Source organism: Anas platyrhynchos, chromosome 13 (genome assembly GCF_047663525.1).
Source record: "Anas platyrhynchos isolate ZD024472 breed Pekin duck chromosome 13, IASCAAS_PekinDuck_T2T, whole genome shotgun sequence".
Taxonomy (NCBI): domain Eukaryota; kingdom Metazoa; phylum Chordata; class Aves; order Anseriformes; family Anatidae; genus Anas; species Anas platyrhynchos.
The window spans coordinates 12,251,581-12,279,402 of NC_092599.1; the positions used below are offsets into that span (position 1 = coordinate 12,251,581).

Consider the following 27,822-nt stretch of genomic DNA (forward strand, 5'->3'; position numbering starts at 1 on the left):
CGGGGAGCACAGAGCCCGCGTTCAGCATCACCCCTAGGACTTTTCCCTGTCCCTGTCCCCATCCCGATGCCCGCTGTCCCCTCCCTTTCTCCCCAATCACCCCTTTTCCACCCGGCGGCGTCTCCTCCCGCAGCCGCTCCCCGTCCCGCAGCGCCTGCCCTTTGGCCGGGGACGCGTGACGTGGGCCGTGGGGCTCACGCCACCGCCACCTCCTCGCCCGCTGTCCCCAGTGGGTGTCACCCCCCCTGCCGGGGGGGGTGCCCGGCTATCCAGGGCAGAAGCTGCCGGATGGGACATGAGGTAATTTGGGCTAAATTAAGCAGCGGGGTGACGAGGGCGCCAGCGCGGCCACGTGCGCCGCATCCTCAGCATCCTCCTCTGCCCGGGACCCCACGCTCCTCCCGGGGTTGGATGGATTAAAAAAAAAAACAAAAAAAAAAAAAAACTGGGAAGAGGACAGCAAAAAGCACCCAGCCTCCTGCAGCGCATCTCCTGGGTGAAAGCCTTTGGAAAGCACCGGAGCCGGCAGCTGGATTATCTGGATAGAAGGGTGGCAAAAAGCATCCGAGCCCCCCCCCCCGGGACCCGTTTCCCAGGTAAATCCCCCCCGAAAGCAGCACCGCGGGGGTGCAGCCTCACCATTTCCAGCAGCTCCTCGTCCCCCCCCTGAGGCTCTCGGGGTGCAGGGGTGGCAGCTGGGGGTTTGCCCCGGTCCCCGCCGAGCCCTGGCTCTTATCTTGCCCCAGCTCCACCTCCCGCCCCCCCCCGGCGGGGGCTGTTATGAAGACATTTTGCCTAATCGCAGATGAAATCACCCCGGGAGCACCCAAGGGTGCCGAGCGGCGGAGCTGCCCGCCCAGGGCTCCCCCCCTGCGGAGAGAGGAAATAACGGGGGCTCTGTTCCTTCTCCAGGAGACGGGGGCAGGAACTCACCCCCCCAAGTTGGTCAGAGCAGCCAAAATTAGACGGAGGCACTGATTCACCCCGCACATCGCGCGGAACCGCAGCCCCACGTGCCCGCGTGCGTCACCCGGGGGCACGCCGGGGTCCCCGGGGTGGGGACAGTCCCCCGGGGGGGGAACAAACACCAAAAAACAGGGCACCTTTCCGTGAGCACAGCTTTATTGTCCCGCCCCGCAGCGGTACACACATCCAGTCGCTGTCTCCAGCCACACACAGAGCAGCAGCACGCGGAGGAGCCCGGCGTCGCCTTCCCACAGCTTCATGGGGGGGGCGCGCAGGCGGGCAGGAACCTCCTCGAATTTAGCACCATCCTCAGGGTTTCCCTGATGGCTCCCCGGGTTTTTTGGGGGGCAGGGCGCTGCCAAGCCAGCCCCAAGGGGAACCAGGTCCTGGCGAGGTGAAATTGGGTCAAACGGAGCGGGGGGGGCTGGGGCGGGCAGGGGGGTGCAGGGAGGCACCGCCTCGGCCAGGGACGGAGCAGGGGAGCCTGCGAGCTTGGGGTGAGGGTGTAGGATTTGGGGAGGGGGCCCAGCCATGCCCAAGTCCCTGCTCCAGGCAGCCCAAGAGGGGACGCGGGGCCAGGAGCTGTCCCAGCGGCCGCAAATAAGTTAAAACCCAAACCAGCAGCAGCCTGAGGAGGCTGGGGTTTGGAGACGGGGAGGGGGCGAGGGGGGGGGCGAAAGGCTTGCAAAGGGCTCGCTCTCCGATTTGATAAAGATTTCACCTTAGCGGGCGACGACAAGGGAAGGCGAAGGGAAGAACCCATGAGCAACAAAAAGAGACATCAGAAATAGCACCAGGTTCCTGCAGGAGGGGTGCGCACGGGGCAGCCCCGCTCCAACCCCAACAGCAGCCGGGCAGCCCCCGCGGGTCGGGGTGGAGAGGGGGGGGGACACGCTGCCCACCCTACACCTCCGGCCGCCCGTCCCGGGGGGCACCTATGGAGAGAGGCGAGGGGGAATCAGAGCGTTTTCCCCTCTCGGTGCTGACACAACCCGTGTTGTGCCGTGCCTACCTGTCCCCGCGTGCCCCCCGCAGCGCAGCTCGCAGTCCTGGCGGCTGCCGAAGCGGTTGGCGTTGCCCCCGCAGCCGCTGTAGACGAAGGGCCGGCACTCGGCGCCTCTCTGGCTGTAGTACCAGCGCAGCGTGTAGCGCTCGCAGCCCCCCTCCTCCAGGGGCTGCCCGCAGGGAGAGGCTGTGGGGACGCAGGGACACGGGGACGCGGTGAGGTGGTGCTCGTGGCACGGCGCAGCCCCGCACCGCGGTGCCTCCGGAGCTCACCGTCCGCAGCAGGATGCTCCGGGGTGGCCTCGTAGTCTTCCTCCTCCTCCTCCTCTTCCTCATCCGCGTAGGTGCTGTCGTACTCCAGGGTGGTGGTGGCGGTGAGGGGGTGCCCGTCCTGCCCTGCAGGCAGCACCCGCTGTGAGCAGCCCCCCCCCGGCACCCCCCTACCCGGCCCTTCGCAGCCCCATTTGGGCACCTCCGGGTGCTGGGGAGCGGAGAGCAGGGGTAAAAGGGACGGTGACAAAACGCACGTGGATGGCACTCACCCTCCTCTTCCTCCTCCTCCTCCTCCTCGGCGTGTGACAGCTTCAGCACGGGGACGAGGGGAGCACCGGGAGCGGGGAGCGGCTGGGGGAAGAGAGCTGGGGGGAGGACGGCACCGGCATCAGAGGGATGCGAGCAGAAGCTGGGGAGCTTTTTCCCCAATCCTCGAGGGAAACCTTCACCCTGAGGCCAGGGATGGGGTCCTGGGGACACCGCGTCCCCCCAGGGCTCGGAGGTGCACAGCAGGGATGCCACACGGCTCCTCGGGGGAGGCGGCAGGGATTTGGGGGGGTCCCAGGCTCTCCATCACCTGTCTGGCCGTGTTCCCTCTCCTGGCGGACGCTCCTTCCTCCTCCGTGGGCAGCGTGAAGGATTCTCCTGGCCTGGCTCCCCCAGCCTCCTTGGAGACAAACCCCCAGCTCTTCCCGTGCCCCCCGCAGCCCCCAGCCCCATCCCACCCACTGCTGCGCCCCCAGCCCCATCAGCTCGCCGGTTCCAGCACCACAGCAAGGACCAAGGGGTCCCAGAGGATCCCAGGGGGTCCCGGTGGCCTCCAGCCCCCCCCCCCAAAAAAATCTGGTGGCTTATCTGGGAGCGCAGGGAAAGGGACGGGGACACAACCTGAGTGCTCACGGGAATCCAGGCGCCGCGGGAGCTGCCCTCCGCACGCTGTGGGACAGACGGGGCAGGGGTTAGGGGCTGGGGGGGTCAGGGATGTGGGGGATTTGGGGCTGTAGGGGACAGACCCCAGCCCCGGGGTGGGCAGGGGATGCTCACCGCAGTGCTGGCTCATCTCCTGCCTGACATAGGCTCGGATCTCCTCCTCCTGCCGACGAGCAGGGGGGGGAACAACGCACATCCCAGGGGAAATTAGGATTAGAGAGGAGGAAAAATTCACCCTCGGGCTCCCCAGAGATGGGGCACCCTCCTCCATCAGCATCCATCAGCGGGACAGCCCCGGTGCCCTTCCCCCTGTGCCGGGGGGGGGGTCCCGCAGCCCCTGTGCCGGGGGGGGGGTCCCGCAGCCCCTTACCGTCATGCCCGGCTCCCCCTTCTCCCCGCGGAGCCCCTCGGCGCCGGGACTGCCCTAGGGGGAAGCAGAGCAGAGCTGGGAGCCGTGCCCGGGGCTCCCCGGGGCAGTGCCGGGTGCCCGCTCACCCACCTGCTCTCCTCGCTCGCCGGGGACGCCGGGCACGCCGCGAGCCCCCATCACCGCCTGCCCGGGGGGGCCCCTCTCCCCCTGCCAAGGATACGGGATCAGGGAGCTGGGACACGGCTCCTGGTGCCACCAACCCCTTGGTTTCTCCAGGGATAGGTCCTGAGCCCCCTCTCCCCATGGCACGGACTCACCTTCTGGCCCTGCATGCCCTCGGGACCTCGCGGGCCAACGCTGCCCGGGGGGCCGGGGGGGCCGGGAGCCCCATCACTGCCCCGGGGACCGGGGGCACCGATAACACCTGGGGAACCCTGCGGGAGAGCAGAGGGATGGGCTGGGGACGTCCCATGGGGCGCATGCCCTGGCCCCACAATGGGGTGTCCCCAAAGCACCAGCTGCCCCTCAGGTCCTCCAGGAGCATTTTAAAAAATGATTTGTCACCCAGCTCAGTGACAGAGCAGAGCCCTGGGTGGCTCTTTTGGGATCGTCAGGCTCCAGTGCCCCACGGGGTGAGGCTTGGTGCTGGTGACGGCAGAGGAGGGGACGATGGATGCGTCCCCCCCCAGCCACTCACCCGGTCTCCTTTCTCCCCCTGGTCTCCTTTGGCTCCCTGCTGCCCGTCGAATCCCCGATCACCCTGGGGGGAGGAAGGTGCAGGCAGTGGGGGACCACGGGGAGCAGCCCTAGGACCGTCCCCAAGGTCCCCACACGTCCCCAAGGTCCCAACACGTCCCCGAGGTCCCACTGTGACCCTACCTTGGGTCCCATGAGCCCCTCCTTCCCGGGGACCCCCGGCACCCCTGACAGCCCCAGCTCTCCCTGCGGGACGAAGCAGACATCGGTGAGCCCCCGCCGTGCATCCCCCCCACCCCATACCCCAGTGCCACCACTCACCGGCTCTCCTTTCCTCCCCGGCAGCCCCGAGCGCCCCGGCAGCCCCGGCTCTCCCTACAGCGGGCAGGACAGAGGCAGGGAGGGCGTCAGAGCTCACCTTTGGGGTCACCCCCAGCAGGGGACCCTCAGCGGGGTCGGGGTCCGTGCTCAGCCATCCCTGCTGGTTTTGGGATGGACGGAGGGGCCGCACGGCGTGGGCACCCACTCACCTTCTCCCCCTTGTCCCCGTCGAGGCCGCAGGCGCCTTTGATGCCACGGTCACCCTATGGGGACAGGGATAGGGACAGGGACAGTCACAGCCCTGCCCGGCCCATGTGGGTGCCATCACGCAGCGGGGACCCCAACCCACCTTGGGGCCACGCAAGCCCAGGTGCCCCACGTCCCCCTTCTCTCCCCGGGCTCCAGCGATGCCGTCCCGGCCGGGCTGGCCCTATGGGAAGCGCACAGCGTGGTTTGGGACCCGTCCCTGCCCCCTGGCAGTGGGGCAGTGGCATTGGGACACGGCTCCTCACCGGCTCTCCCGGCTCCCCCGGCGCACCCACTTCTCCCTGGAGAACACAAAGTCCGGGCTCAGGCCATGGGGACGGTGCCCCCAGTACTCCCAGTATCCCCCCCAGTGGGTTCCCAGTGGGTTCCCAGCCCTTTCCTTACCTTCTGCCCGCCGGGGCCGCGTGCCCCGGGGAATCCCGTGGAGCCCTTCTCGCCCTGCTCGCCCCTCGCCCCCTGCAAGCAGAAACGTGGGGCACGGGGACGCCGACGTGCCCGGGTCCCCCCAGCCCTGCGTGTCCCCATGTCCCCCCCAACCCCGTACCTTCTCTCCGGGCGTGCCCTGCTCGCCTTTGTCCCCCTTGTCCCCTTCTGAGCCCTTCGGGCCACGGTCTCCCTGCAGAGGGGGAGGCAGAGGGATGGGGTCAGGGAGATGCCAGGGCAGGACAGTGGGGACACCGTGCCCCCCCCGGCACTTACCGGCTCCCCCTTGCTGCCCCGTGCTCCAGCGGGCCCCTCCACCACGACGGTGTCACCCTGGGAGAGATTTGGGGTGAGCAGGGTGGGGGCACGGCCCCGCTGTGCCCCCCACCCCACCCCAACCTCGGGGTCTCACCTTGTCTCCTTTGGGCCCCATGGCCCCGACGTCTCCCTGCGGGGACAGGGCGGCGAGATATCATGAAAATGGGAGGGGGCAGCACCTCCCTGGGGGGTTTCCCCCCCCCTCCCAGCTCCCCAGACCCCTTACCTTGTCCCCACGCTCCCCTCGGACCCCCGGCAAGCCCTATGGGACAGAGGAGAGGGTTTTTTTTGGGGGGGGGGAGGGACACCCAGCTGGGGGGGCAGCGGGCTGTGGGTACGTACCGTTGGCCCGCGGTCGCCTGCCAGCCCCGGGCGCCCGTCTTCACCCTATGGGGGGGAGAAAAAGGGGGTGTGAGGGAAGGGGTGTGGGATGGGGGCACCCCATGTGGGGCTTGGGGGGTGGGATGGGGGGGCTGTGGTGGTGCCTACCCGCGGTCCTGGGTCGCCGCGCTCCCCTCTGGCTCCTGGCAGCCCGGCCCCGGGGTCACCCTGTGGGGGGGGGGGGACAAGATCTCGTCCCTATGGCCCCTGCTGGGCTGTGTCCCCCCCACCATGCCCAGGGGACATCCTGTGACCCCCCTGTGCTGCCCCAAAAGCCTGAGCGGGCTCAGCACCCGTGTTATAGGGCCGTCCCCCAAATCTTACCTTGTCCCCCTTCTGGCCAGAGACCCCGGGTGTGCCCTAAAAGAGAGGAGAGGGAAGGTGGTGCCAGGACCCCGTTGTCACCCTGCCTGGGCCAGGATGGGAGCAAGGACAGGTCCTTCCCCCTCCCTGGGGGCACCGCAGCCCCCCTGTCCTCACCGCTGGTCCCGGGGGTCCCAGGGGTCCTGGTGGTCCGGCGGCACCGTCCCTCCCGGGAAAACCGATCAGCCCCTGGGGGGGACACGGTGCTGAGCGGGCAGGGATTGGGGCAGGGATTGGGGCAGGGATTGGGGCTGCTCAGACCCCTCTTGGGGTGGGGATCGAGGCCGGGTGCCGGCCGGGTGCTGTTACCCGCTCGCCCGGGGCCCCCGGAGCGCCAGGCTGCCCGCTGTCCCCTCTCAGGCCCGGCTGTCCCGGTGCCCCCGCGATGCCCGCTGAGCCCGGGGGTCCTGGGGGTCCCGGCAGGCCGATGTCACCCTACAGAGGAGAGAGAAAAGAGATGGGGTCCAGGGAAATGGGGGCGTGCTGCTGCCTTGTCCGGGTGGCACCAGGGACACGGACAGAGCCGGGGGACACAGGGACGGGGACGGGGGCAGGGACGGGGACAGGGGTTACCTTCAGGCCCTGAGGCCCGTCCTGTCCTGGTGGTCCCCGCACACCGACACCCGGAGAGCCCTGCGTGGGGGGGCAGAGAGCACGGGGATGGGGTCACCCCCGGGGGACACGGGGTGGCCGGGCAGCGTGTCCCCGTGGCGGGGACGCTCACCTTCTCCCCCTTGGCTCCGGACGCCCCCTTGGCTCCCTGCAAGGACACGGAGCCGTCAGAAGGGTTTTGGGGGGTGGCTGGGGCACGGGGTAAAAGGGTGGGGCTCCCCTTGGGGAGGTGACGGCGCTGCCTTCACCTTCACCCCCCCCCGTGCCCCCTACTCACGTCTTCTCCGGGGTCTCCCGGCTCTCCGGCTCCTCCGGGCTCCCCCTGGTAAGGGGACACAAGCAGACAGCGGGGGGAGGTGACTTTGGGGTGGGGTGGGGGACAAAGGCGATGGGACCCCCACGGCCCCCTCTGTGCCCGGGGCAGCTCCTCACCTTCTCTCCCTTGGGGCCAGGCAAGCCCCGGGCACCCTTGGATCCCTGGGGAGGGGGGAAAAGGCGTTAGGGATGGGACAGCAGCACCGGGGGGGCTGCAGCACCCCAAAGGGGGGGGCACAGGGCAGAAATTGGGGGCAGCAACTCACGGGCTCGCCCAGCAGCACGCCCTCCAGCAGCGCCGGCTCGCCCTGCAGCGACACGAGGCTCAGCACCCTACAGAGCCCATGGGGAGCTCATGTGGGGTCTGTGGGGTCCCCCCAGGCTCCCCAGCTCCTTACCTTCTCGCCCTTGGCACCGGGGGGGCCGGCGATGGCCTGGGGCACAGGGGAGAGAGGTGTGAGGTTAGGGGGGGCTCTGCTGCATCCCAGTGATCAGGGAAAAGCCGCGGGGAGCCCTGCGCTCACCTGCCCCGGGGCTCCGGCGTCCCCTGGTTCCCCTTTGGGGCCGGCGGGGCCCGAAGGTCCCGGCACACCCTGGCACAAAGCAGGCAGCCCTCAGCCCGTGCTCAGCCCCGGGGGGCTGGCAGGGGGCTGCCCGACCCCGTTACCATCTTGCCGGGCATCCCGGGCTCTCCGTCCTTCCCCGACACGCCGTCCCGACCCGGCACGCCCGGCTTGCCGCTCTCCCCCTGCGGATGGCACGGCGGGGATATGGGGCTGTGAGCACCCCATGGCCCCCCAGCCCCTGGGGGCTGGTTTTCCCATGGGGTGAGGGGTGGGGAAGGCACGCTCACCACTTGTCCTGGCAGCCCGGGGGCACCCGGAGGACCCTGTAATGGGGACACAGCCGAAAATTAACTCAGGGCATGGGTACAGGGACCGGCAGCTCGCAAGGTGTGGGTCCCTGCGGGTACCTACCGCCAAACCGGGGGGGCCAGGGGGGCCGGGCAGCCCTATGCTGCCCTGGGGACCAGGCAAGCCCTGCAGTGGGAAGAGTGGGGTCAGAGGGGAGATGCCACGCTGGGACATCTCGCCGGGACATCAGCTGTCCCCTGGGAAGGGATTTGGGGTCGGGGGCCGGGTAGGGGGGAGTGGAGGCTCACCCGGATGCTGGCACCAGGCTCCCCGGGGTCGCCCTGTGGAGACAGCACCCGCGTCGGTCCCACCACCCCAACAGCCGTGCCACCATGTCCCCATGTCCCCTGAGCCCCCCAGGGGCTGGCTCCAGCAGGGGACCAGCCCCACGTTTTTCCCCACAGCCCCTGGTGCCTGCAGGGCACCGCGCGTTCCTCTGCAGGGTCAAATATGGTGATGGTGATGATGGTGATGGTGATGGTGATGATGATGATGATGATGATTTACCTTCATCCCAGCTGGGCCCTGGGTCCCCGGGGGGCCAGCGGTGCCCTGCAGGGAACAAGGGGACATTTCGTCCTCGTGGTGCCCGCTGGTGGCACGGCTCCTCGGGACGAGGAGGGGGTAACAGGACAGTGCGGTCCCAGCACGGGGACAACGGGGACACTGGGGGGGGCCCTTACCGGAGGTCCTGGTGGTCCCGGCTCTCCCTGGTTGCCCTGGAGGGGGAGGAAGAGATGTGGGCAGCGGGTCCCCCCTACACGGCGGCTCTGGGCACCCGCGCCAAGCAGGGACAAGCACCGCCAGATCCCACCAGGATGCGCCGTGCCAAGCGCCCACGGGGCAAGAACCAGGGGAACGGGGACATGCAGGGGGACACGGGGACACGCAGGGGGACACGGGGACCTACCGGGCGTCCCAGCACGCCGGGGAAGCCTGGCAAGCCCTGCAAAGAAGCACGTTAGAGCCAGGGGGTAAGCGGGAACCCGGCACCCCCAAGCAGCCCCGCTTGCCCCAAAAGCTCCCCAGGGGATGAGCACGGTGCCACCGCGCAGTACCCGGCTGTGGGGTACTTACTGGGGGGCCGGGGGGCCCTCTAAAGCCCTGGGGGCCCTGTGGGGGAGGGAAGGAGGCAAACAAGACATGAATGCTCCCGTTGGGGCTGGTGGCAGCTGCTGTGGGGCCACGGGAACTTCCCACCCCTCTCGGAACGCAGCCCCCCTGTATCCCCCACTCACCGGTTTCCCCTCGGGGCCGGCCAGACCCCTCTCTCCTGGGAGGCCCTGGAAGAAGAGGTGGAGGCAGTGGGGTGGAGATGGGGCCGTGGGGATGGTGGGGATGGGGATGGAGATGGGAATGGAGATGGAGACCATGGGGATGGGGATGAGGATGAGGATGGATGGAGACCATGGAAATGGAGACCATGAGGATGAGGATGGGGATAGAAACCATGGGGATGATGAGGAGGATGATGGAAACAGAGGTGGAGACTATGGGGATGAGGAGAACGGGGATGATGGAGATGGGGTTGGAGACCATGGGGGTGGAGACCATGGGGATGAGGATGGGGATAGGGACCGTGGGGATGATGGGGATGGGGTTGGAGACCATGGAGATGGGGATGGAGACCACGGGGACGATGGGGACGGAGGCGCAGTGCCATACTCACCGGGGACCCATCCCTGCCTTTCTCTCCAGGCTCTCCTCGCTCGCCCCGCTGCCCGCCTTCACCCTGCCGTGGGGAGAGGCATGGGGTTGTGGGGCCAGCGCTGCAGGCAGGGCCGTTCCCATCCCCGTCCTCCCGCCCGCCTCCACAGCCGCTTGCCCCCAGTGAGGGGCGTCCCCGGCTGCGCCCCTGCCCGGGGCTTGGCCGGCAGCACACGGAGAGGGGAGAGCAGAGAGCTGGTGCCCAGCCCCGAAAAGGGAGCTCAGGAGGAAGAGAGAAGCGGAGGAGCCACGGGAGACTTACTACACGCAGACCTTATCTCCTTTGGGTCCTCGCTCGCCCTCGGCACCCGGCTCACCCTGCAGGGAGGAGGAGGAGGAGGAGGAGGAAGAAGAAGGGATGTTGCCAGCCTCACGTGCTGCCCCAGCCCAGCTCGTGGCAGCTGTGGGGCTGTCACATCGTCCCCAAACAGCCCCTGGAGGGCTGGCCCCGTTGTTGCCCTGCTCTTTTCTCCCCAGACACCCACCTTCGCTCCCTTGAGTCCGGGGGGGCCGCGCTCCCCTGGGAAGCCCATCAGGCTGCCCTCCATCACGTCTGCCTGTGGGCACAGCACCATCAGGGCTGGCACCCGGGGGACCCCCTGGAGGTCCCCAAGTCCTCCCCGAGCCCCCCGTGCCAGGGGGCTGGATGTGGATGCCTCTTGGAGAGAGTCCCCGGCAGCACCCGTCACCTACCTTGGGCCCTGGGGGGCCGGGGGGGCCCGGCAAGCCATCCCTGCCCTAGCCATAAGGAAGAGAGGTGGAGCATCAAAGGGACAGCGGAGGGAAATGGGGCAGAGCCAGCCCCTGCCCGGCTGACCCTGGCCCCCATGGGGCTCCCCAGAGAGCCCCCATCACATCAGCGGGGGGCAGAGAGGGGACAGAGGGGGGACACTGTCCCCGTTTGGGCTCACCTGCTCGCCCCGGTCGCCCTTCTCACCCCGGTCACCCTGGGGAAAGGAGGCAGTGGGAGGTCACGGAGCTGTCCCCAAGCCCAGGGCCGGGTCTCCCCCAGCCCGTAGCCCCCCACTCACCTTCTCCCCGGGCCGTCCGGCCTCCCCCAGCTCCCCGGCCCGGCCCGGTACCCCCGGGATGCCCGGCTTGCCAGGCTCCCCCGGCTGCCCGGGTGGACCCTCGGGGCCCCGCTCGCCCACAGCCCGGCCCATGGGACCCTGGGGGCCGGGGGCACCTTGGTCCCCTTTGTCACCTTTGGGTCCTCGCTCACCGGGGAAGCCTAAAGAGCCCTGCAAGAAAAAAAAAACAAAAACAAAATAACTACATCCCAAGATCGGCTGGGTCTCCGAGCTAGCCGGGAAGGGGGATGCAAGGCCATGAATTTGGGCACAGCACGGGGATGGGGAGGTGCCCACGGGGGTCCCCGGAGCCCGGCAGCACTCACCTCCCGTCCCGGGGGTCCCCTCTCTCCTGGCTCCCCCCGGCTGCCCTTCTGCCCCCGCAGCCGCTCGGCCACGGGCAGAAAGGAGTCCGAGCTCCCGTCGTAGGCACCCGTGAGCTCCTTCAGGGATGAGACCTGGGAGGGAGGCACGAGGCACGGCTCAGGGGGCTCAGGGGCCGTGCTCCCCGCTCACGGCACCGTCCCCGGACCCGCCGAGCACAGGGCAGCCCCCGGCCTGCCCACCTTGATGCCAAGGGCTTCCAGGCTGCGCTCGATGTTCTGCAACAGAAGGACAGGAAAAAAAGGAGCTGGCGTAGTGCTGCTGGGGCTCCGGGGGGGTGGAAGACTCACCAGCCCCATGGGGGGTGGAAAACTCACCACTGCAGTGCCAGGGTCGCCGCGGACGCCAGGTCGCCCCTGTATTTAGGGTGAGAGGGAATGAGATGTAGGGTGAGGAAGGGGAGCGGGATGCAGCTGCCCTCAGTAGGTTTCAGAGTTAACGCCACTGGGCGCTGCCTAGGAAAGGGCTGCGGTCCTCTGGGGTGCTCCCAGCTGGCCGGGCTCAGTGCTGGGTACTCACCGGCTCCCCTCGCGGTCCAGGCTCCCCTGGGTCCCCCTGAAATACAGCAAAAGGTGTCAGGGGGGAGCAGGGACCCCAAAGGACTCATTCCTTGGGGTTTGGTCCCCCCAGAGCTCTGCCACGGAGGGCTGGGCTCAGGAACACACCTACCTTGGGTCCCGCAACCCCACGGAGGCCCGGTGACCCCTAGAAGACACGGAGGGGACACGATGGCACCCACGGACACGGGGCAGTGCCCCAGGGGAGCTGTGGGGCACGGGTCCTGCTGGCCCCATGTGGCACCGAGGGCTTGGGGACTACAAACCTGGCCTGGGGGGCCGAGCTGCCCGGGAACGCCGGGCAGACCGGGGGGACCAGGGGGTCCGGGCACGCCGCTGTCCCCCTGCTCGCCCTTGGCACCGCTGCGGCCCTGCCAGGAGAGCGGTGTCACCCCGGGGTGTGGGTGCCCAGGAGCTGTCCCCAGTGGGGACACCCCACGGCCACACTCGGAGGTACTCACATCTCTGCCAGGAGCCCCGGCGTCGCCTTTATCGCCCTGGAGAGGGGAAAAAAAAAAGAGAGAGAGAAAAAGACTCAGAAAGACGCGTCCCCAGCCCCAGAGCCCTGCCAGGGGGTTACCACCGCGGTTATGGGGTCGGCCCGGGGCTCTGCTCCTCACCTTCCTCCCGTCCTCTCCTGGTGTCCCGTCTTCTCCCTGCAGAAGGAGGCTGTGAACCAGTGCCAAAACCCCAGTGCCCCTGCCTTGGGACTGGGAGGCACAGGGCTGGGGCCCTTCACCCCACACCTCCCTCTCCTTTGGGGTTTCCAGCCCTCGGGGTGCCCTGAAGCCAAGCCCTGCTGCCCTACTCACGTTCTTGCCGTTGAGGCCGGGCTTGCCATCGTCACCGGGTTTGCCCTGGGGGGAAGAAGAGGCGGTGAGAGCCCCCCCAAAACAGGCATTCGGGGGATGGAGAGGGCTGGGAGCATCTATAGGGCACGGGGCAGGGCACGGGGTTTGGTGTTGGGTACTCACGGGGAGGCCGGGCGGCCCCAAGGGTCCCACGGCGCCAGGGGGGCCCTGCTCCCCACGCAGCCCCGGCAGCCCCTGTGGGGAGAGGAGACGGGGGGAGGCCTCTGCAGCCCAATTTGGGAGGAGGGAGCAGGGCTGGGGATGGTGCACGGGGCAGGAGCACAGCCCTACAAGGTACTTACATCCCGACCGGGGTCCCCCTGCTTCCCCGGGTCCCCCTGTGGATGAGGAAGGACGTGAGGGATGTGGCTTTATCCCACGAGCATCCCCATCCCAAATCAGTGGGACGGTTCTTCTGCCCCACCACCTCCCCCAGCCCCCGTTCCCGGTGCCCCCCGCCCGGCCCCACACTCACCCTCAGCCCGGGGGGCCCTGGGGGCCCGGGTTTCCCTTCCAACCCATTGCGGCCATCCAGCCCCGGCGGGCCACGCTCACCCTATAAAGAAAAAAAAGGAAAAAAAAGACTCAGAAGATGCTTTTCCCCAACACGGGCAGGGATGGGGGTGTCCCGGGGCAGCCCCCAGCCCCTCACCTTCTCTCCTGGCGAGCCTCGGTCCCCGGGGTCACCCTGTGGGGTGGGAAGAGGAGGGAATAAACCCCTTGTCACCCCCAACCGGGGGCTGAGCAGGGCACGGACCCCGCCGTGGGGCAGGGGGCACTTACCCGTGTGCCAGGGGGGCCGCGGGGACCCTCGATGCCCTGCAAAAAAAGAGCTGCTCAGGGGGGGCAGGGGCAGCGCTGCCCCATTGCCCCCCACACACCCCACACGTACCCTCTCTCCTGGCAGGCCGGGGGGGCCGGGGTCACCCCTGGCACCCTTCGCACCATCCTCACCAGGGTCCCCGGGGTCCCCCTGCGGGGGGAAGAAGCTGAGGAGCCGTGCTCAGAGGGAGACCCCACAGGCAGGGGTCCCGCAGCGTGACGCCGAGCACCCCGTGTGGGTTTTTTGTTACCTTCTCGCCCTTCTCCCCTGCTCCTCCGAGCCCCGCATCCACCTGCGGGGCGGAGAGGGGTCGTCAGAGCCGGCACCCACCACGCCAGCAAGGAAAAAGGGGTTTGGGAAGGTCTTACTGCTCGTCCCGGGGGTCCAGGAGGTCCCTGCGAGAAGGGAGAGAGGAGGGGGCTCAGCAGGAGCTGCTGAGAGCCAGGAGGGGACGGAGGGGATGGCGGGGGGGGGACAGCGTCACTCACCGGCTCGCCGCGGTCACCCTTGGTCCCTGGTGCTCCTGGGGCGCCCTGCGGGAGAGGGGACGGGGTGAGGGTGTCCCCATGGGATGAGGGTGCCCCCATGGGATGAGGATATCCCCATGGGATGGGGGTACCCAGGTGGAGAAGGGACGAGGGTGCCCCCATGGAGAGGGTGCCAAGCGCACGCCCGCGGTGCCACTCACGTTTCTGCCTTCAGGCCCTGGGTCTCCGAGGTCGCCTTTCTCCCCGGGGGGGCCGCGGTACCCGGGCAGCCCCTAAATATGGGGTGGGGACACACACACGTCAGGCTGAGCCACCCGGGGGTCTTACCCAGCCCCGGTCTCCCCGCTGACCCGGTGCTTACCCGCGGGCCCCTGTCTCCGGGTTTGCCAGGCAGGCCTGCTTCACCCTGCGGGACAGAGGGGATGAAAGGGGTTGGGGACACGGGGGGGACACGGGGGGGGCAGTGCCCCATCAGGACCCTCACTCACCGGGGTGCCTTCGTCACCTTTCTCTCCACGCTCGCCCTGCGGCGCAGGTCAGCAGCAGCGGCCGGGGGACAAAAGGACAAGTCACCGACGTCCCCACCCCACAACCTGCCCCAAATCGGGGCCATGGCACCCCCGCAGTGTCCCCCCCCCAAGCCCCCAGCCCCACGTACCTCCTTGCCACGCAGCCCCGTCTGCCCCGGTGTGCCCGCTCGGCCCGGCTCGCCCTTCTCGCCCGGCTCCCCCGGGTCCCCCTAGGTTGGGGAGGAAAGCGGGGAGAGGGTCAGGGTGGGTTTTGGGGGGAAAAGGGGGGAAAAGGGGGGAAAAGGGGCTCAGCACGGCACCCTCTGCTCCCCCGAGCAGTGCCCTTCCAGACGGATGGATGGACAGAGGGGTGATGCCTCCTGCAATGCCCTTACCTTGGGGCCGCTCCTGCCAGCGAGGCCGGGGATGCCCTGGGGGTCGCAGAAGGACAGCACGCGGTGTTACGGGGGGACGGGGAGGGTGTCGGGGTTGGACCCCCCACCCCAAGCCCCAACCCCAACCCCGCGGGCTCACCCGGACTCACCCGCTCGCCCTGCTCGCCTTTGGGGCCGGCCGGGCCTGGGATGCTCAGACCAGGGGCACCCTAAACACGAAGGGGAGCAGCTTGGGGCAACGGGACCGGCACCGTGTGACAGCAAACGGGGTGCCCGGGGGGGCTGGGGGAGCCTCAGGGGGCTGCGTGCCCCCGTGCCCAGCCCCAGCAGTACTCACGCGGGTTCCTCTCTCCCCCACATCGCCCTTGGGGCCAGGAGGCCCTTCTGGTCCCGGGAAGCCTCTGTCACCCTGCAGCACACCGAGTGGCACCATCAGCCCCCCTACACCTCCCCCTTTCCCCACCCCATAGCTGGGGAGCAGCGCGGGCGTCCCCACGGTGCCGACATCCAGCCTGGTTGTGCCGTGGGGACACCAGCAAGGGACAGGGATAGGGACAGGGACAGGGCTACCTTCTCTCCTCTGGCACTAGCCACGCTGGTTGCCTGCAGGAGAAGCAGTGGGGCCAGTGCTGGGTGCTTCGGGAGCTCCCTGGGCACGGGAACGGGGCGAGGTGCCGGGGGGCACCGCTTACCGGCTGGCCGGGCTCGCCGGGCGCTCCTGGCTCACCCTGGGGAGACACGGCTGTCAGGGCCAGCCCCCTCCCCACAGCCCCCGGCCCCCCAGGCACCCTGCTTCATCCTCACCTTCTCCCCCCGCGGTCCTGCTGGTCCCGGAGCTCCCTGGTGAGGAGAGGAGAGCTCAGGGGGGCGGCAGCGCCTGGGCACGGCCACCCCGCTGTCCTCAGGGCTGCGTCACCGTCACCGCCACCCCTACTCACCTCTCTGCCCGATGGCCCTGGCCGCCCCGGGGCTCCAACTTCACCCTGGAGGAGGGGAAAAAGAGGAAGAGGAAGGTGCCGGGGAGTGCATCTCCCAGGGAGGGCAGGCAGCCCCCAGCCCCCAGCCCCCAGCCCCTACCTTCTCGCCCTCGGGGCCCGGCGCACCACGGTCCCCCTGCGGAGCGAAGCAGAGGAACGTCTCAGGCAGCCTTCCTCCCACCCCACACGCTGCCCCAGGCCCCACGGATGAGGCAGGGAGCCATGCTGATCCCAAATCCCACCCCCAGACCCCTGGCAGCCACCCCAGGGCCATGGGGACCCCAAAGATCCCCGGGGCAGGCAGCCCCCAGCCCCACCTCACCTTCTCGCCCGTCTCTCCCAGCTCGCCCGGCGCCCCGCGGTCTCCCTGGCACAGAAGATGGGGTTGGGGGCTGGCAGGACCCACAGGGGGTGGCACAGGTCCTGGCACAGCCCCTGAACCCCTTTTCTCCCCCAAAAGGTGCCGGGGGATGCAGGCACACCATAGGAGCACCCTCGCCGCACTCACCTTCCTGCCCTGCTCCCCGGGCGGTCCCCGCGGGCCCTGCAGAGGAGGGCAGAGATGTCACCTCCCGTGGGGGGAGCGCGTCACCTCCCACCTTGCCCCATCCCGGGACACTCACCCGGTCCCCTGGGTCCCCTGGGCGGCCGGGTGGCCCTGGCAAACCGTCCTCACCATCACCCTGAGGGGGCAGGAAAGGCAGCAGGACACCGTGAGATGGGGACGTGCGTCCCCACCGCAGAGCTGGGGGGGTGCCCACCACCCTCTTACCTTCTCGCCCTTGGGTCCAGGGGTGCCAGCAGGTCCCCGAGGGCCAGGATCCCCAGGCAGACCCTACAAGAGAGCAGCGAGGGGGCAGCTCAGCCCCTGGGAGCACCCGGCTGCCCGTGGCCCCGCTCCTTTTTGCTGGCCCAGGGGCCGGACTCACCGGGGGACCTGGCTCCCCTCGGGGCGCTGCCCCATCCACAAGTCCTGGGGGGCCCTGCGGAGACAGGGGTGGGCTTGGTGGGACAGCCCCACGGCTCAGCCCCTCCCAGGGGGACAACTTCACCCCCAGCAAGGCGCCAGGGGCACGTGGGGCCACTTACCCTCTCCCCTCGGTCACCCTTTTCCCCCTGCAAGGGTAAAAGCGAGAGGGTAAGGGTGGGTCTGGGCTCTCCTCGTGCCTCACCCCACCCCAAAATGATGGGGCAAGGAAGGAGCCGTGCAGCACCAGGAGCATTGCATGGGGGAAGAGGTTCAAGCCGCGGGCTGTCCCCCTGTCCCCGTACCTTTACGAAGTCTCCCGGAGGTCCCGGTGGCCCCATGGGCCCCGTAGGACCCAGAGGGCCTGGATCTCCAAAGGGTCCCCGTGGGCCAGGGCTGCCGGGGGGCCCAGGGCTGCCCTGGAGGAGAGAGATCCCCATCAGAGATGCTCCATCAGCATTAGGGGGGGCACGGGGTGAGGGGCACGGGGTGAGGGGCACGGGGTGAGGGTGGGGACCCCCCCCCAGCATCCACAGCCCCATCCGTACCGGCGTGCCCGGCTCCCCTTTCCGTCCGGGCAGCCCCTGGCCTCCATCCACAATCACCCTGGGCTCTCCCTGAACGAGGAGAAAAAAAAAAGAAAATAATTAAAATTAAATAAAATTAACATAATTAAAATAAAATAAATGTTAAGTAATTAAAATAAAATAAAATAAAATAAATCAGCATCCCCACCGTGCCCCTGGGGCAAGGCACCCTGGGGTCTCCCCAGCCCCAGGAGGTGCAGGTGAGGAGATGTCCCCCCCCCCCCAGCCCCGTGCCCCTCACCTACCGGCTCGCCTTTTTCCCCTTTCAGGCCAGGAAGCCCCGTCGGTCCCCGCGGGCCCTGGGGGTGAAAGGTGGGAGTGAGCAGGGGGGCGTGTGGGGGGGCAGTGAGGGGTTGGGGAGGAGGGGGCCATACTCACGGGATCCCCCCGGGGGCCGGGGACGCCCTGGGTGCCCTGGAAAAGAACAGCTCAGGAGGTGAAAGCACGGCCCTAATGGGATGGGGATGGGATGGGGATGGGATGGGGATGGGGGCTCCAGACAAGGCAGGACTGCCCAGAACTCTTGGCCTGGGGGGCACGCATTGGGGACAGCGGTGCCCCCACCAGCCAAGGAGACCCCCAGGTGCCAGAAAAGGGTGGGCAGAGAGCTTAGGGAGCAGGCAGGGGGGGCTGGGTGATGGGCACAGCCATCAGTCGGGGCCGGATCGGTGCCGGCACACCTATGGGGACACCCACGGGGACACCCACGGGGACACCCGCACTCACCGGCTGGCCGGGGGACCCGGGGTTCCCAGGGCGGCCAGGGCTTCCTGGCACCCCATCAGTTCCAGGGAATCCCTGTGGGGGAAAAAAGGGTCACGGCAGTGCCACAGGTGTCCCCAGAAGCTGACCCCAGTGCCACCTCCCCTCTGCACACCCAACAGGGGTGTGCTGGGGCAGCGCAGCTCCCCCCAGCTCCCCCTCACCAGACAAATTTGGGGGAGAGGCTGGAGGGGCAGGAAGAGGCCCCTGGGGACCAGGACCCTGTGCCTGGGGACCCCAGGCTGTGGGTTCAGTGGGGTCACTCACTCTGTCCCCCTTCTTTCCTGGCTGCTCGACGCTCTCTCCTGGTGGTCCCCGTGGTCCTACAGGTCCCGGGGGGCCCGGCAGCCCGTGGCGGCCCTGGGACAGCAGAGGGGACAGGCTTGGTGGCAGGTGGTGGCTGAGGGACGCTTGTCCCCTCTGCTGTGGACCCCCTGCACCCCCACGCAGGACATTACCGGCTCTCCGGGAGGGCCCGGCTGCCCCGGCCGCCCCTGTGGAGACAAATCCAGCGATCAGCATCCTCCGCGGGCTGCCACGGGCAGGATTTGGGGGCACGAAGCCCCCCCCCAGCTGCAGGGGGGTACCCGAAACACTTACCGCCTCTCCAGGGTCCCCTTTATCGCCCTGTGAGGGGACAGAGAAAAGGGGTGAGGGGCTGCACCCCTCTGCCAGCCCCACGCGTGGGCAAGACGAGGAGCCCCCGGTGCCCGCTCAGCCCCCCCCGGCACAGGGCCGCTCACCTTGGGGCACGGCACGGCGCAGGGCTTTGGCTCCGGCTCCGGCTGGCGAGACAAGGGGAGGACGCATCAACCCGGGGAGGGAAAACCCTAAAACCACCCCCCCATGGGGGCTGCTCCCCCTTGAGGCTGCCCAACCCCTCACCCTGGTGGAGATGATGGTGCAGAGGTCGTCGGTGAGCTCCCCCTCCAGCTCCTGCAGCGCGCCACGGCGGGGGAAGACGAAGCGGGGGTCCTCGGCCGTCACCACGCGCCGCAGCTGCTCCCGGTCCGCCCCCTCCAAGCCCACCGCCAGCACCCGCACCCCTGCGCCAGCAGCACCCTCAGTGCCCAAACCGGAGCACCCTGGGGGTCCTCATCCCGTGGGGACCCCGTCCTGAGGGCACCCCGTCCCCCTCACCCGCAGCCTTGACGTCCCTGGCCGCAGCGATGGCATCGTCCCCCGAGGGGCCGTCGGCCAGGACCACCAGCACCGCCGGCACACCGGGCCGGCGCCCCGCACCGGGGCTCAGCAGGTAGGTCCTGGCGAAGGTGATGGCTGCCCCTGGGGAAAAAACACAAAAAAAAATAAAAAAAAGGATGGTGGGGGTGTTAGGAAGGTCCCGCGGGTCCCTCGGGTCAGGTCCCAGCTCGTTCCCCTCACCGATGGCGTTGCCGCTGGGCTCCTCGTAGCGCATGGTGCGGATCTGCTCCAGCACGGCGGGCAGGTCGCTGGAGCGGTTGAGGAGCAGCCAGGGCAGGCTGCGGTAGCTGTAGGTGGCCAGGCCCACCTGCGGGGTGTGGGAACCACAGAACGGATCAGGTTGGGGCCCTAAAACCACCCCCACCTGGCTCCAACCCCCTGCCATGGGCACGGCACCTCCCACCGGCCCCATCCGGCTCCCCCGTGACGGTGCCTCACCACCTTCCGAGCCCAAAATTTCCTCCTAATATCTAAACTCCTGGTTAAAACCTTTTTTATAAGCCTCATTTTCAGGACCGAAAGGGACAGGGGCGGCACCCCCCATGGCAGACCCCTAACCTGGGTGCCATCAGGGCCCAAGCGCCCCAGGGCGGTGACGGTGTTGGAGAGGAGGCTGCGCACGGCCTCGGCGCCGGAGGAGCTGTCACGGGTGCCGTGCACCAGGAAAACGATGTCACCTCGGGCGTCCCTGCAGACTGCCAGGGGAAAGGGTGAGGTGACCACCAATACAGGGCCATCACCGGCCCCGTGTCACCCCCCCACCGGCAACAAATGGTACCTGGGCGCTCGCTGACGGAGGTCTCGGCCCCCGGCGAGCTGCCGAGGAGCGGGCGGATGGTGAAGGTGTAGCGCTGGCCCAGGCGCAGCCCGGAGACCTGCTGGGAGCTGGCAGTGCCCGGCAGCGTCCGCCGTGCCTCGCCGCCGGCTGCTGGCCAAAGAGAGTCAGCGGGGATGGGGATGGGGACAGGGAGCCCCCCTGGGGACAGCGAGCCCCCATTTGGGCAGCGAGCCTTCCCCCAAGCCACGTGCCCTCCTCACCTGCAGCGGGGCTCCAGGACAGGACGTACCCCGAGGCACTGGGGACGGGGGTCCAGGTGAGCGTCACCGAGTCTCTGCGCACGTCGCTCACCCGCAGGCTGGTGACACGGCCGGGGGCAGCTGCCGAGGGGGAGAATGGGGTGGCCCGGCCCCACGGGGTAGCCCCCACCCTCCTCCGTCCTGAGGCAGGGTCCCCATGGTGGAGGGGTGATGCTCCCTCGGCCCCTTACCGGTGACGGCGGTGACGGTGACGGGCGAGCTCTCCCGGCCGCCCACCAGGCTGGTGATGCTGATGTGGTAACGCCGGCTGGGCTCCAGCCCCCCCAGATCATAGGAGTTGGAGGTGGCCGGGAGCTGCTGGCTGCGCTGGGGCCCTCCTGTGTGGGGACAGAGAGGTGAGGGGCTGGGGGACAGCGTGGCCATGCAGGACGGGGACAAATCCACACTCACCTTCAGCCGGGCGCCAGGCCAAGCGGTACCCGGTGCTGCCGGCCACCGGCACCCAGGCGAGGCGCAGGCGCTGCTCTGAGGCCTCCGTCACCTGGAACCCGCTGACGGGGGACACCGGGGCTGCCTCCGCTGCAGGGAGAGGGGCAGGCGTTAGGGCAGGGGTTAGGGCACCCCGCCGGAGAGCTGTCCCCGTGCCCCGGAGCTCACGGGTGGTGACGATGATGGAGACGGGGTTGCCCTCCCGGTTGCCGACGAGCGCCGTGACCTTCACGGTGTAGGAGACGCCTCCCTCCAGGTCGGGGATGTCGAAGGAGCTGATGTGGCCGGGGACACGCTGGCTGCTCTCCGAGCCCCCTGCCGAGCACCACGCGTCAGCCCTGGCCCCTGCCAGCATCGCAGCCTGTCCCCATCCCGTTTCCATCCCCTGGTACCGTCCCGGCGGCTCCACACCACACGGTAGGCGGTGGCTCCCGGCACGCCGACCCAGGTGACGCGGGCAACGTTGCTCCTGGACGACTGCACCTCCAGCCGGGTCACCGTCCCCACCTGCTCAGGCGCTGTGTGACAAGGGGAAGGCCGCTGTCACCTGTGCCCGGGGCAAACGGCACAGCCAGCACCAGCAGGCAAGGAGCTGCCTCACCTGTCCGCCCCGTGGTGGTGACAGGGGGACCCTCGCGGCCGTCGACGATGGCAGAGACACCGATGGCATAGACGGTCCCAGCTCGCAGCCCCTCGATGGTGAAGGTGGTGGGGTCGGCGGGGAGGAAGCGGGATTGCTCCTGGCCTAGGAGAGTCAGACGGGGTAGGGAGGGCTCCCACAGCATCACCGCCGCACCCCGCAGCCCCCACACTCACCGTCACTGGCCCTCCACGTCAGCCGGTAGCCCCCGGCTCCTGGTAGTCCCCTCCAGGTGACCTGCAGCTGGCTGGGACCGGCCTCTGCCACCCGCAGCTCGGAGACGCTGCCCACGGCCGGGGACTCTGCAGAGCCCGACGGCACCGGGGCATCAGCACGGGGACACCCCAAAGGGCCCCACGGCCACCGCGGTGCAGCCCGGGTGGGGGAGCAGGCAGCGTGGACTTACTGACACGGACGCTGAGCGTGGTGGCACTGCCCTCCCGGCCACCCATGAGGGCCGAGACACGCACCAGGTAGGTGACACCTTCTCGGAGGTCACCCAGCTCCAGCGCCGTCTGGCTGCCCGGGACGCGCCTCGTCCTCTCCGTGCCGTCTGCCAGGAGCAGGGCAGGAGCCTCAGCACCCTCTGGGGTCCCCATGGTGCCCCCCAAGTGGTGCCAACCCCGTCTCCATCCCTCCGGCTCACCCTGGGTGTTGCGCACTGTCACTTTGTACTCGGTGGCGCTGGGGACGCCGGTCCAGCCCAGCCGCACCCTCCTGCCCGAATCCTCGAGGAGCCGCAGGTCGGTCACGGCGCCCACGGGCACCTCCACGCCTGCGAGGGGACGCGGTGAGCCGGAGCCAGGTGGCACTGCCATCACCCTGCCCTTAACCCCGGGCTGGGACCGCTGAGCTGGGCGTCGTGTGGCTCTGGTCCCAGCTCAAGCAACTGCTAACGAGGCTGGGGACATCCCTGGAGCCATTCTCTCACCCGTTTGGAAGGTGGTGACGGGGGTGGCCACCTCCCCGCCGTCATACAGCGTGTAGAGGGTGATGCGGTACTCGGTGCCCGGCTGCAGCCCCGTCAGCTGGTAGCTGCTGACACTGCTGGGCAGCGACACCGTCCTGGGGGGCTCCGGTCCTGCGGGGAGGAGGGCGGTGTCACCGTGTGCCGCCACCTCCCCAGGGTGACATCGGGGACGGGGCGCCCCGAACCCAACCTGTGGCTCTTTTCCACTCCAGGCGGTAGCCGCGGGCCTCGCGGAGGGCGACCCAGAGCACCTGGATGGCCGTGGGGCCCAGGATGTTGGTCCGCAGCGTCTGCTCCGCGCCCGCCTCTGCAAACAGACCCGGTGGGGCTGTGCCACCCCGTCCCCTCGTCCCTGCTTCGGGACGAGGCCAGAAGGACCAAGGGCAGGGGCAGAGCCCACCCCGTACCCGTCCTCTGCCGGACGGAGGCCGCGGGCCCCTCCAGCTGCCCAAAAAGCGGGGCCACCGTCACCACGTAGTCCGTGCCAGGCTGCAGCCCCCCCAGCACGTGCGACGTCTGCCTGGCGTCCAGCTCCACCTTGCGCCGCTCCTGCCCTGCTGGAGGAGGAGGAGGAAGAGCATTGGTGCCACCACCACCCTCCCGTCCCCATCCCTCCCTCGGGGACAGCGGGAAGGGGCCGTCACCTACCTGCCAGGGCAGCCCAGGAGAGGCGGTAGCCGGTGGCACCGGTGACGGGCTGCCAGGCCAGCAGCATGCTCTGCGCCGACACGTTGTGCACGGCCACGTGCTGCACGCCCACCGGGCGCTCTGCGGGCGGGATGAGGCCGTGGTACCCCGCGGGGGGTGCCGCCGAGCTCCGCTTTTCACCCAAACCACCCCGTTTTGGGATGGCGCAGAGCGCTGCGCCCCCAGGTGCCGCCCCGCCCCGCAGAGCTCCCCTCCCGAGCAGGCGGTGCCGGGCCCCCAGCGCCTGGTTTTTAGGGCCTGGAATGCTTTCTGCGGGTTAAGGCTGGCTGGGGCGGCTGCAGGGGTTGGGTTGGCAAAGCTGGAGGATTTCAGAAGGTGTTTCCCCAGGGCCCCATCCCCAGCCCTGCCCGGAGATGCTTTCACCACCCTCTTCCCTGGTGGAAACCGCGGTTTCTTCCCAGAAAGCTCAGGACTTAAACAAGAAACTGTGGGGGTTTCTCATCCCCATTTTTACATCACTTGGGGGAAAGCTCCTGTGGAGATGCCTCCGGAAAGCCGCGAGGGAGCTGAAGGGTTGCGCCAGGAGCTTTGGGGGCTCCGAGCATCACCCTGCAGCCACCAGCCGTGCTCACCCCTCACCACCGAGGCAGCAACAGGCTGGGGGGCCTTATCCATCCCCGGGGGTCCCCAAGGAGCTGTCCCCAAGGAGCTGGGGACACCTGGGGACGGGCGCACGGTGCTTACGTGTCCTTGCAGTGAGGGTGGCCGTGGCTGTGGGGTGCTGCGCGTGGCGTGCCCGCAGCGTCACCAGGTACTCGGTGTCGGGGCGCAGGTTGCTGAGGGTGGCTGAGAGCACGCCGGCCCCCAGGCTCCTCTCCTCACCCTGGGCTGCTCCTGCACGGGGACACGGAGGGGTCCGGGCAGGAGCAGGGGACACGGCCCGGCAGGGAAGGGGTGTCCGTGGGCCGGCTCCTCGCCCCGGGGATGCCAGGCGGTGCCAGGGGTGGGGAGCACGGGGCGAGGCTGGGACGGGGGCCAGGCACGGGCACTGCAGCGCCCGGGGGCAGGGAGGGCCCGCCAGGTGCAGCGGCACCGGGTGGGGGGCTGCCACCCACCCCCCGTGCGCACCCATAGGTCGCGAGCACCCCAGATACATTCCCCGAGCCCTTGGGGGACACCTAAGGGTGGCCGGGTGGCACCGTCCCCTCTCCAGGGGGGGGATGTGTCCCCTCACCTTGTGCCGTGTAGCTGAGGACGTAGCCCTGCGGTGGCTCGGGGCCGGGCTGCCAGGCCAGGCGCAGGAAGGACGCTCCAGCCTCCACCACGCGGAAATCCAGCACGCCCGCACGGCTCTCTGGGGACACGCGGGGATGGGGATGAGCCCCCATGGAGCGCAGGCACCCCGCCGTGCCCCCAGGTGGGTGCTCGGGGGTACCCACGGGTGCCCAGGGGGATTTAGGGGTACTCACGGGTGCGCGCCCGTCCCGACACCGACTCGCCAAGGCTGTTGGCGTACTGGGCGATGACGGTGACCAGGTACTCCGTCCCCACACGCAGCCCCCGCAGCACGGCGCTGGTCTCCCGGGGCCCCAGGCTCACCTGGGCAGGGGCAGCGTCACCCCCACAGCCAGGCAGCGGACCCCAGGGGGACCCTAAACCGGCGCGGGGCTCACCTCCTGCCTCTCGGCCACCACGGGCTGCCCCAGCCCCGTCAGCGGGACGTGCTGCACCCTATAGCCGGTGACGGGGCCGCTGGCCGGGCTCCAGCGGATGCGCAGCAGGTCGGGGCCTCGCTCCAGGATCTCCAAGTTGGAGGGGCCAGCGTGGCCTGGACCGTCTGTGGGGGACCGACCCCCAGGGGATGGGGACAAGGGCGTTAATGCAGCACCACGTCAGCTGCACCCAGAGCTGCACGCCAGCAGCCCCATCCCAAAAACGAGGAGGAGGAGGAGGCGGGGGGTCCCGTACCCAGGGTGCGCAGGGTGCCCCCGGAGCTGGTGCACACCCGGCGCGTCATCAGCGGCACCAGAGTGCCCAGCAGCTTGAAGTCGCCGACGTAGTAGAAGAAGAAGTCGGTGGGTGTTGAGGCCACGCGGATCAGCTCCGTCTCATCGGCGTTCTTGATCCCTGGGGAGGTGGTCGGGGGGGCAGAGGGTGAGGGCGCAGCCCCCAGCCCTCCTCAGCCGGTGGTGGGGGCAGCAGCTGGCACGCTGGGCGCTCGCTCACCCACGGCGAAGACCTTGATGCCCTGGCTCTTCAGCTTCACGGCCGCCTGCTCAGCATCATCCTGGGACTTGCCGTCCGTGATGAGGATGCAGATCTGAGGGGAGAGCCGTGAGGCTCAGCCCATGCCCGTGCACCCCCTGGGACATCCCACATACCCCCCCCTAACCCCATGTACCTTCGGGACCCCGGGCCGGACATGCGTGGGACCGAAGAAGTTGTCAGAGACGTAGCGAAGGCCAGCACCGGTCCGAGTGTTGCCACCTTTGTAGCTCAGCTGCTGGATGGCCCTCCGGACACCCGTGCCGTTGGCGTGTTGGGAGAAGGTGAACTCCACCCTGGGGGGGGCACAGGAGGGGACAGGTCACCCCTTTGACCCCTGTTGTCCCCCCAGCTCCACCCCGTGCCCCATCTGGCTCACCGCGGATCGTCGCTGTACTGCACGGCGGCGAAGCGCACGGCCCTCTCGCCCACGGCGTGCACGAAGGGGGCCACCAGGTCCTCCATGAAGGCACGGACGGCGCGGAAATTGTTCCTGCCGATGCTGGACGAGCCGTCCACCAGGAAGGCGATGTCAGCCTCCAGCACGTCCTCGCACACCACTGCGGGACGGCACCGGGGCTCAGGGCGCCTGCCCTCCGTGCACCCCGTACCCAAGGGTACTCAAGGGTTTGGGGTGCTGCAGAGCGTCTTGGGGAGGAGAAGCCGGGCTCCTCTGCCCCCCTGTAGCTCGGTGCCCGGTGCTCAGCACCCACCTTGGCTCCTTTTCTGTGCCAATACAGCCGGGGGGGCCAGGAGCACGGCGAGGAGCAGGAGGCGGCCGCTCATCGTGGGAGCCTGCGGGACAGCGGGGGACAGGGTGCCGCTCCGTGCCTCTGGGCACGGCGGGTGGGGCAGGAGCAAGCAAAAGCAGCAAAACGCAATAAAAGCCAAACCCCGCGGATGGGAAAACTGCTCCGTGGGGAAAACCACGCCAGGGAGCAGCCCCCGCGTGGGAGCTCACAGCCACGTGCGTGCCCGGTGCCTGGCCCCGCTCCAGCCCTCCCCGTGCCACCCTCCCCGTGGCCCCGCTGGCTGGCAGTGCCCAGGACCAGCAGGATGGTGCCCAGAGCGGGCAGGAGGCTGCCAGGCGGGGTGTGCTCGGGCTCCTGCCTCCACAGGCCCGTCCCGAGCCTCCCCCATGCCTTGGGGGCTGCTCGCCCCGCTGCTCCTGCTCGCCGGCACCTCGTGGGTGCTCGCCCCCGAGAAGGGCAGCGTGGGGACGCGGGGGGCTGGAGGTGCCCACCAGCACCCTCACCCCGCTGCTCCCTGCGCTCCCAGCTGGGTGCAGAGCTATTAATGGTGTTGGGGGGGCTCAGCACCGACCCCATAACAGGGCGCAGCACCCAGCCTGACCCCATGGGACCCCCACCACGACCCGTCCGAGCGCAGCAGGCACCCTCGGGTACCCAAGCCCCCCGCGCACCTCTCCGCGGGGGCCAGCCTGGGAACCCTGGGGGGCAGCGGGGGGGCACAGCCCGTCCTCCTCGACCCCCCCTGGAGCCCTCCCCACACCCTCAGCTCCCAACCTGCGGGCTGCGAGCCCCCAGCTCCTCCCGGGGGCGCCGTGCCGAGCCGCTCCGTGCCGCTCCGTGCCGAGCCGAGCGCAGGCGGCCCCCGGCGCTCCCGCCCCCTTTAATCGGGGCGGCCCGGAGCTCGGTGCCGCCGCCTGGGGTGGGGGGGGGAAACGGGGGGAGAGCCATGGCCCCCGCCCCGTCCCGCCTATCCCCAAAAAAAAGGGCTTTTCCCACCCGCTCCCTTGGGAGGGAGGGGGCGCAGAGGGGTTTGGGGAGGAAGTTTTTTCTTTTCTTTTTTTTCTTTTTTTTTTTTTTTTTTTCTCCTTTTCCACCCCAAAATGCCCCGGGATGGGGGAAGGAGAGATGGGAACGGCCCCCCCCCGGTAGCTGCTGGGGGGTCCCGGCCCCGGGAAGGTCCTTGGCAGAGGGCAGGGTTGTGGCAGCCCGGGCACAGCTCTCCTGGAAGGGCCAGCTTTTGGGGTCCCTCCTGCCCCACATCTCCTTGGTGCCAAGGGCAGAGGATGCTGGTGGCCGAGAGCTGCCCCAAAACAGAGAACCCCCAGCAGGAAAACTGCTGCTGGGCAAAGGGAGAGGATGCCAGCAAGGTGGGCAGGCTGGGGGACAATGGCTCTGGGGACCCTGGCACCCCACAGTGCCGCAGCCTCACCTCCTGCCCACTGTAGGACCACGGGTTGGGGTTTGGGCTCAGGTCCTGCCCCGATGGACGCTCTTACAGGACCCCATCCTCCTGTCAGTGCCTGTCCCTACCCGTGCTTACCCATACTGATGGGCACCAGCGTGCCCCGTGCCACCTCCCCACGTCC

General features: G+C 69.1%; 1 protein-coding gene across 8 annotated transcripts; it reads right to left on the reverse strand.

Annotated features, from left to right (window-relative positions):
* Positions 1-1,104: 1,104 nt before the first annotated feature.
* On the reverse strand, positions 1,105-27,187 carry COL7A1 (collagen type VII alpha 1 chain). 8 transcript variants are annotated; one of them, XM_072044627.1, is made up of 121 exons: positions 27,011-27,187; positions 26,198-26,279; positions 25,864-26,044; positions 25,621-25,780; positions 25,446-25,539; positions 25,188-25,346; positions 24,893-25,056; positions 24,689-24,818; positions 24,454-24,573; positions 23,964-24,113; positions 23,220-23,339; positions 22,979-23,125; positions 22,762-22,878; positions 22,533-22,682; positions 22,248-22,376; positions 22,008-22,154; positions 21,778-21,903; positions 21,563-21,706; positions 21,354-21,479; positions 21,130-21,276; positions 20,923-21,051; positions 20,703-20,849; positions 20,473-20,592; positions 20,213-20,359; positions 19,993-20,129; positions 19,615-19,741; positions 19,372-19,515; positions 19,117-19,277; positions 18,975-19,016; positions 18,832-18,858; positions 18,690-18,725; positions 18,499-18,591; positions 18,196-18,267; positions 17,848-17,883; positions 17,715-17,768; positions 17,431-17,499; positions 17,188-17,301; positions 17,005-17,031; positions 16,845-16,898; positions 16,688-16,750; positions 16,539-16,598; positions 16,424-16,459; positions 16,238-16,282; positions 16,016-16,051; positions 15,877-15,921; positions 15,743-15,778; positions 15,631-15,666; positions 15,509-15,541; positions 15,276-15,347; positions 15,088-15,147; positions 14,939-14,974; positions 14,693-14,773; positions 14,523-14,558; positions 14,396-14,440; positions 14,235-14,306; positions 14,035-14,079; positions 13,915-13,941; positions 13,797-13,838; positions 13,616-13,696; positions 13,507-13,542; positions 13,376-13,411; positions 13,199-13,279; positions 13,026-13,061; positions 12,847-12,918; positions 12,685-12,729; positions 12,493-12,528; positions 12,334-12,369; positions 12,139-12,243; positions 11,985-12,020; positions 11,835-11,870; positions 11,633-11,671; positions 11,498-11,533; positions 11,258-11,389; positions 10,893-11,102; positions 10,773-10,808; positions 10,555-10,599; positions 10,347-10,418; positions 10,135-10,179; positions 9,824-9,886; positions 9,393-9,437; positions 9,232-9,267; positions 9,065-9,100; positions 8,838-8,873; positions 8,662-8,706; positions 8,403-8,435; positions 8,218-8,280; positions 8,094-8,129; positions 7,908-7,988; positions 7,765-7,833; positions 7,639-7,674; positions 7,507-7,548; positions 7,358-7,402; positions 7,203-7,247; positions 7,038-7,073; positions 6,887-6,946; positions 6,623-6,748; positions 6,431-6,502; positions 6,275-6,310; positions 6,059-6,118; positions 5,912-5,956; positions 5,796-5,831; positions 5,664-5,699; positions 5,528-5,584; positions 5,373-5,444; positions 5,213-5,284; positions 5,074-5,109; positions 4,911-4,991; positions 4,771-4,824; positions 4,562-4,615; positions 4,424-4,486; positions 4,242-4,304; positions 3,862-3,978; positions 3,674-3,751; positions 3,545-3,598; positions 3,289-3,337; positions 3,133-3,180; positions 2,822-2,911; positions 2,514-2,609; positions 2,245-2,367; positions 1,979-2,158; positions 1,105-1,901 (listed from the first exon to the last, which is right to left on the reverse strand). In XM_072044627.1, exons 1-121 carry the CDS (start codon positions 27,182-27,184, stop codon positions 1,870-1,872), a joined length of 9,297 nt encoding a protein of 3,098 aa, XP_071900728.1. In that variant the 5' UTR covers positions 27,185-27,187; the 3' UTR covers positions 1,105-1,869. The 8 variants fall into 8 exon arrangements, with proteins under 8 accessions (XP_071900728.1, XP_038041693.2, XP_038041692.2 ...); XM_038185765.2 differs by having other exon boundaries at positions 20,213-20,362; XM_038185764.2 differs by having other exon boundaries at positions 22,979-23,128.
* Positions 27,188-27,822: the final 635 nt, after the last annotated feature.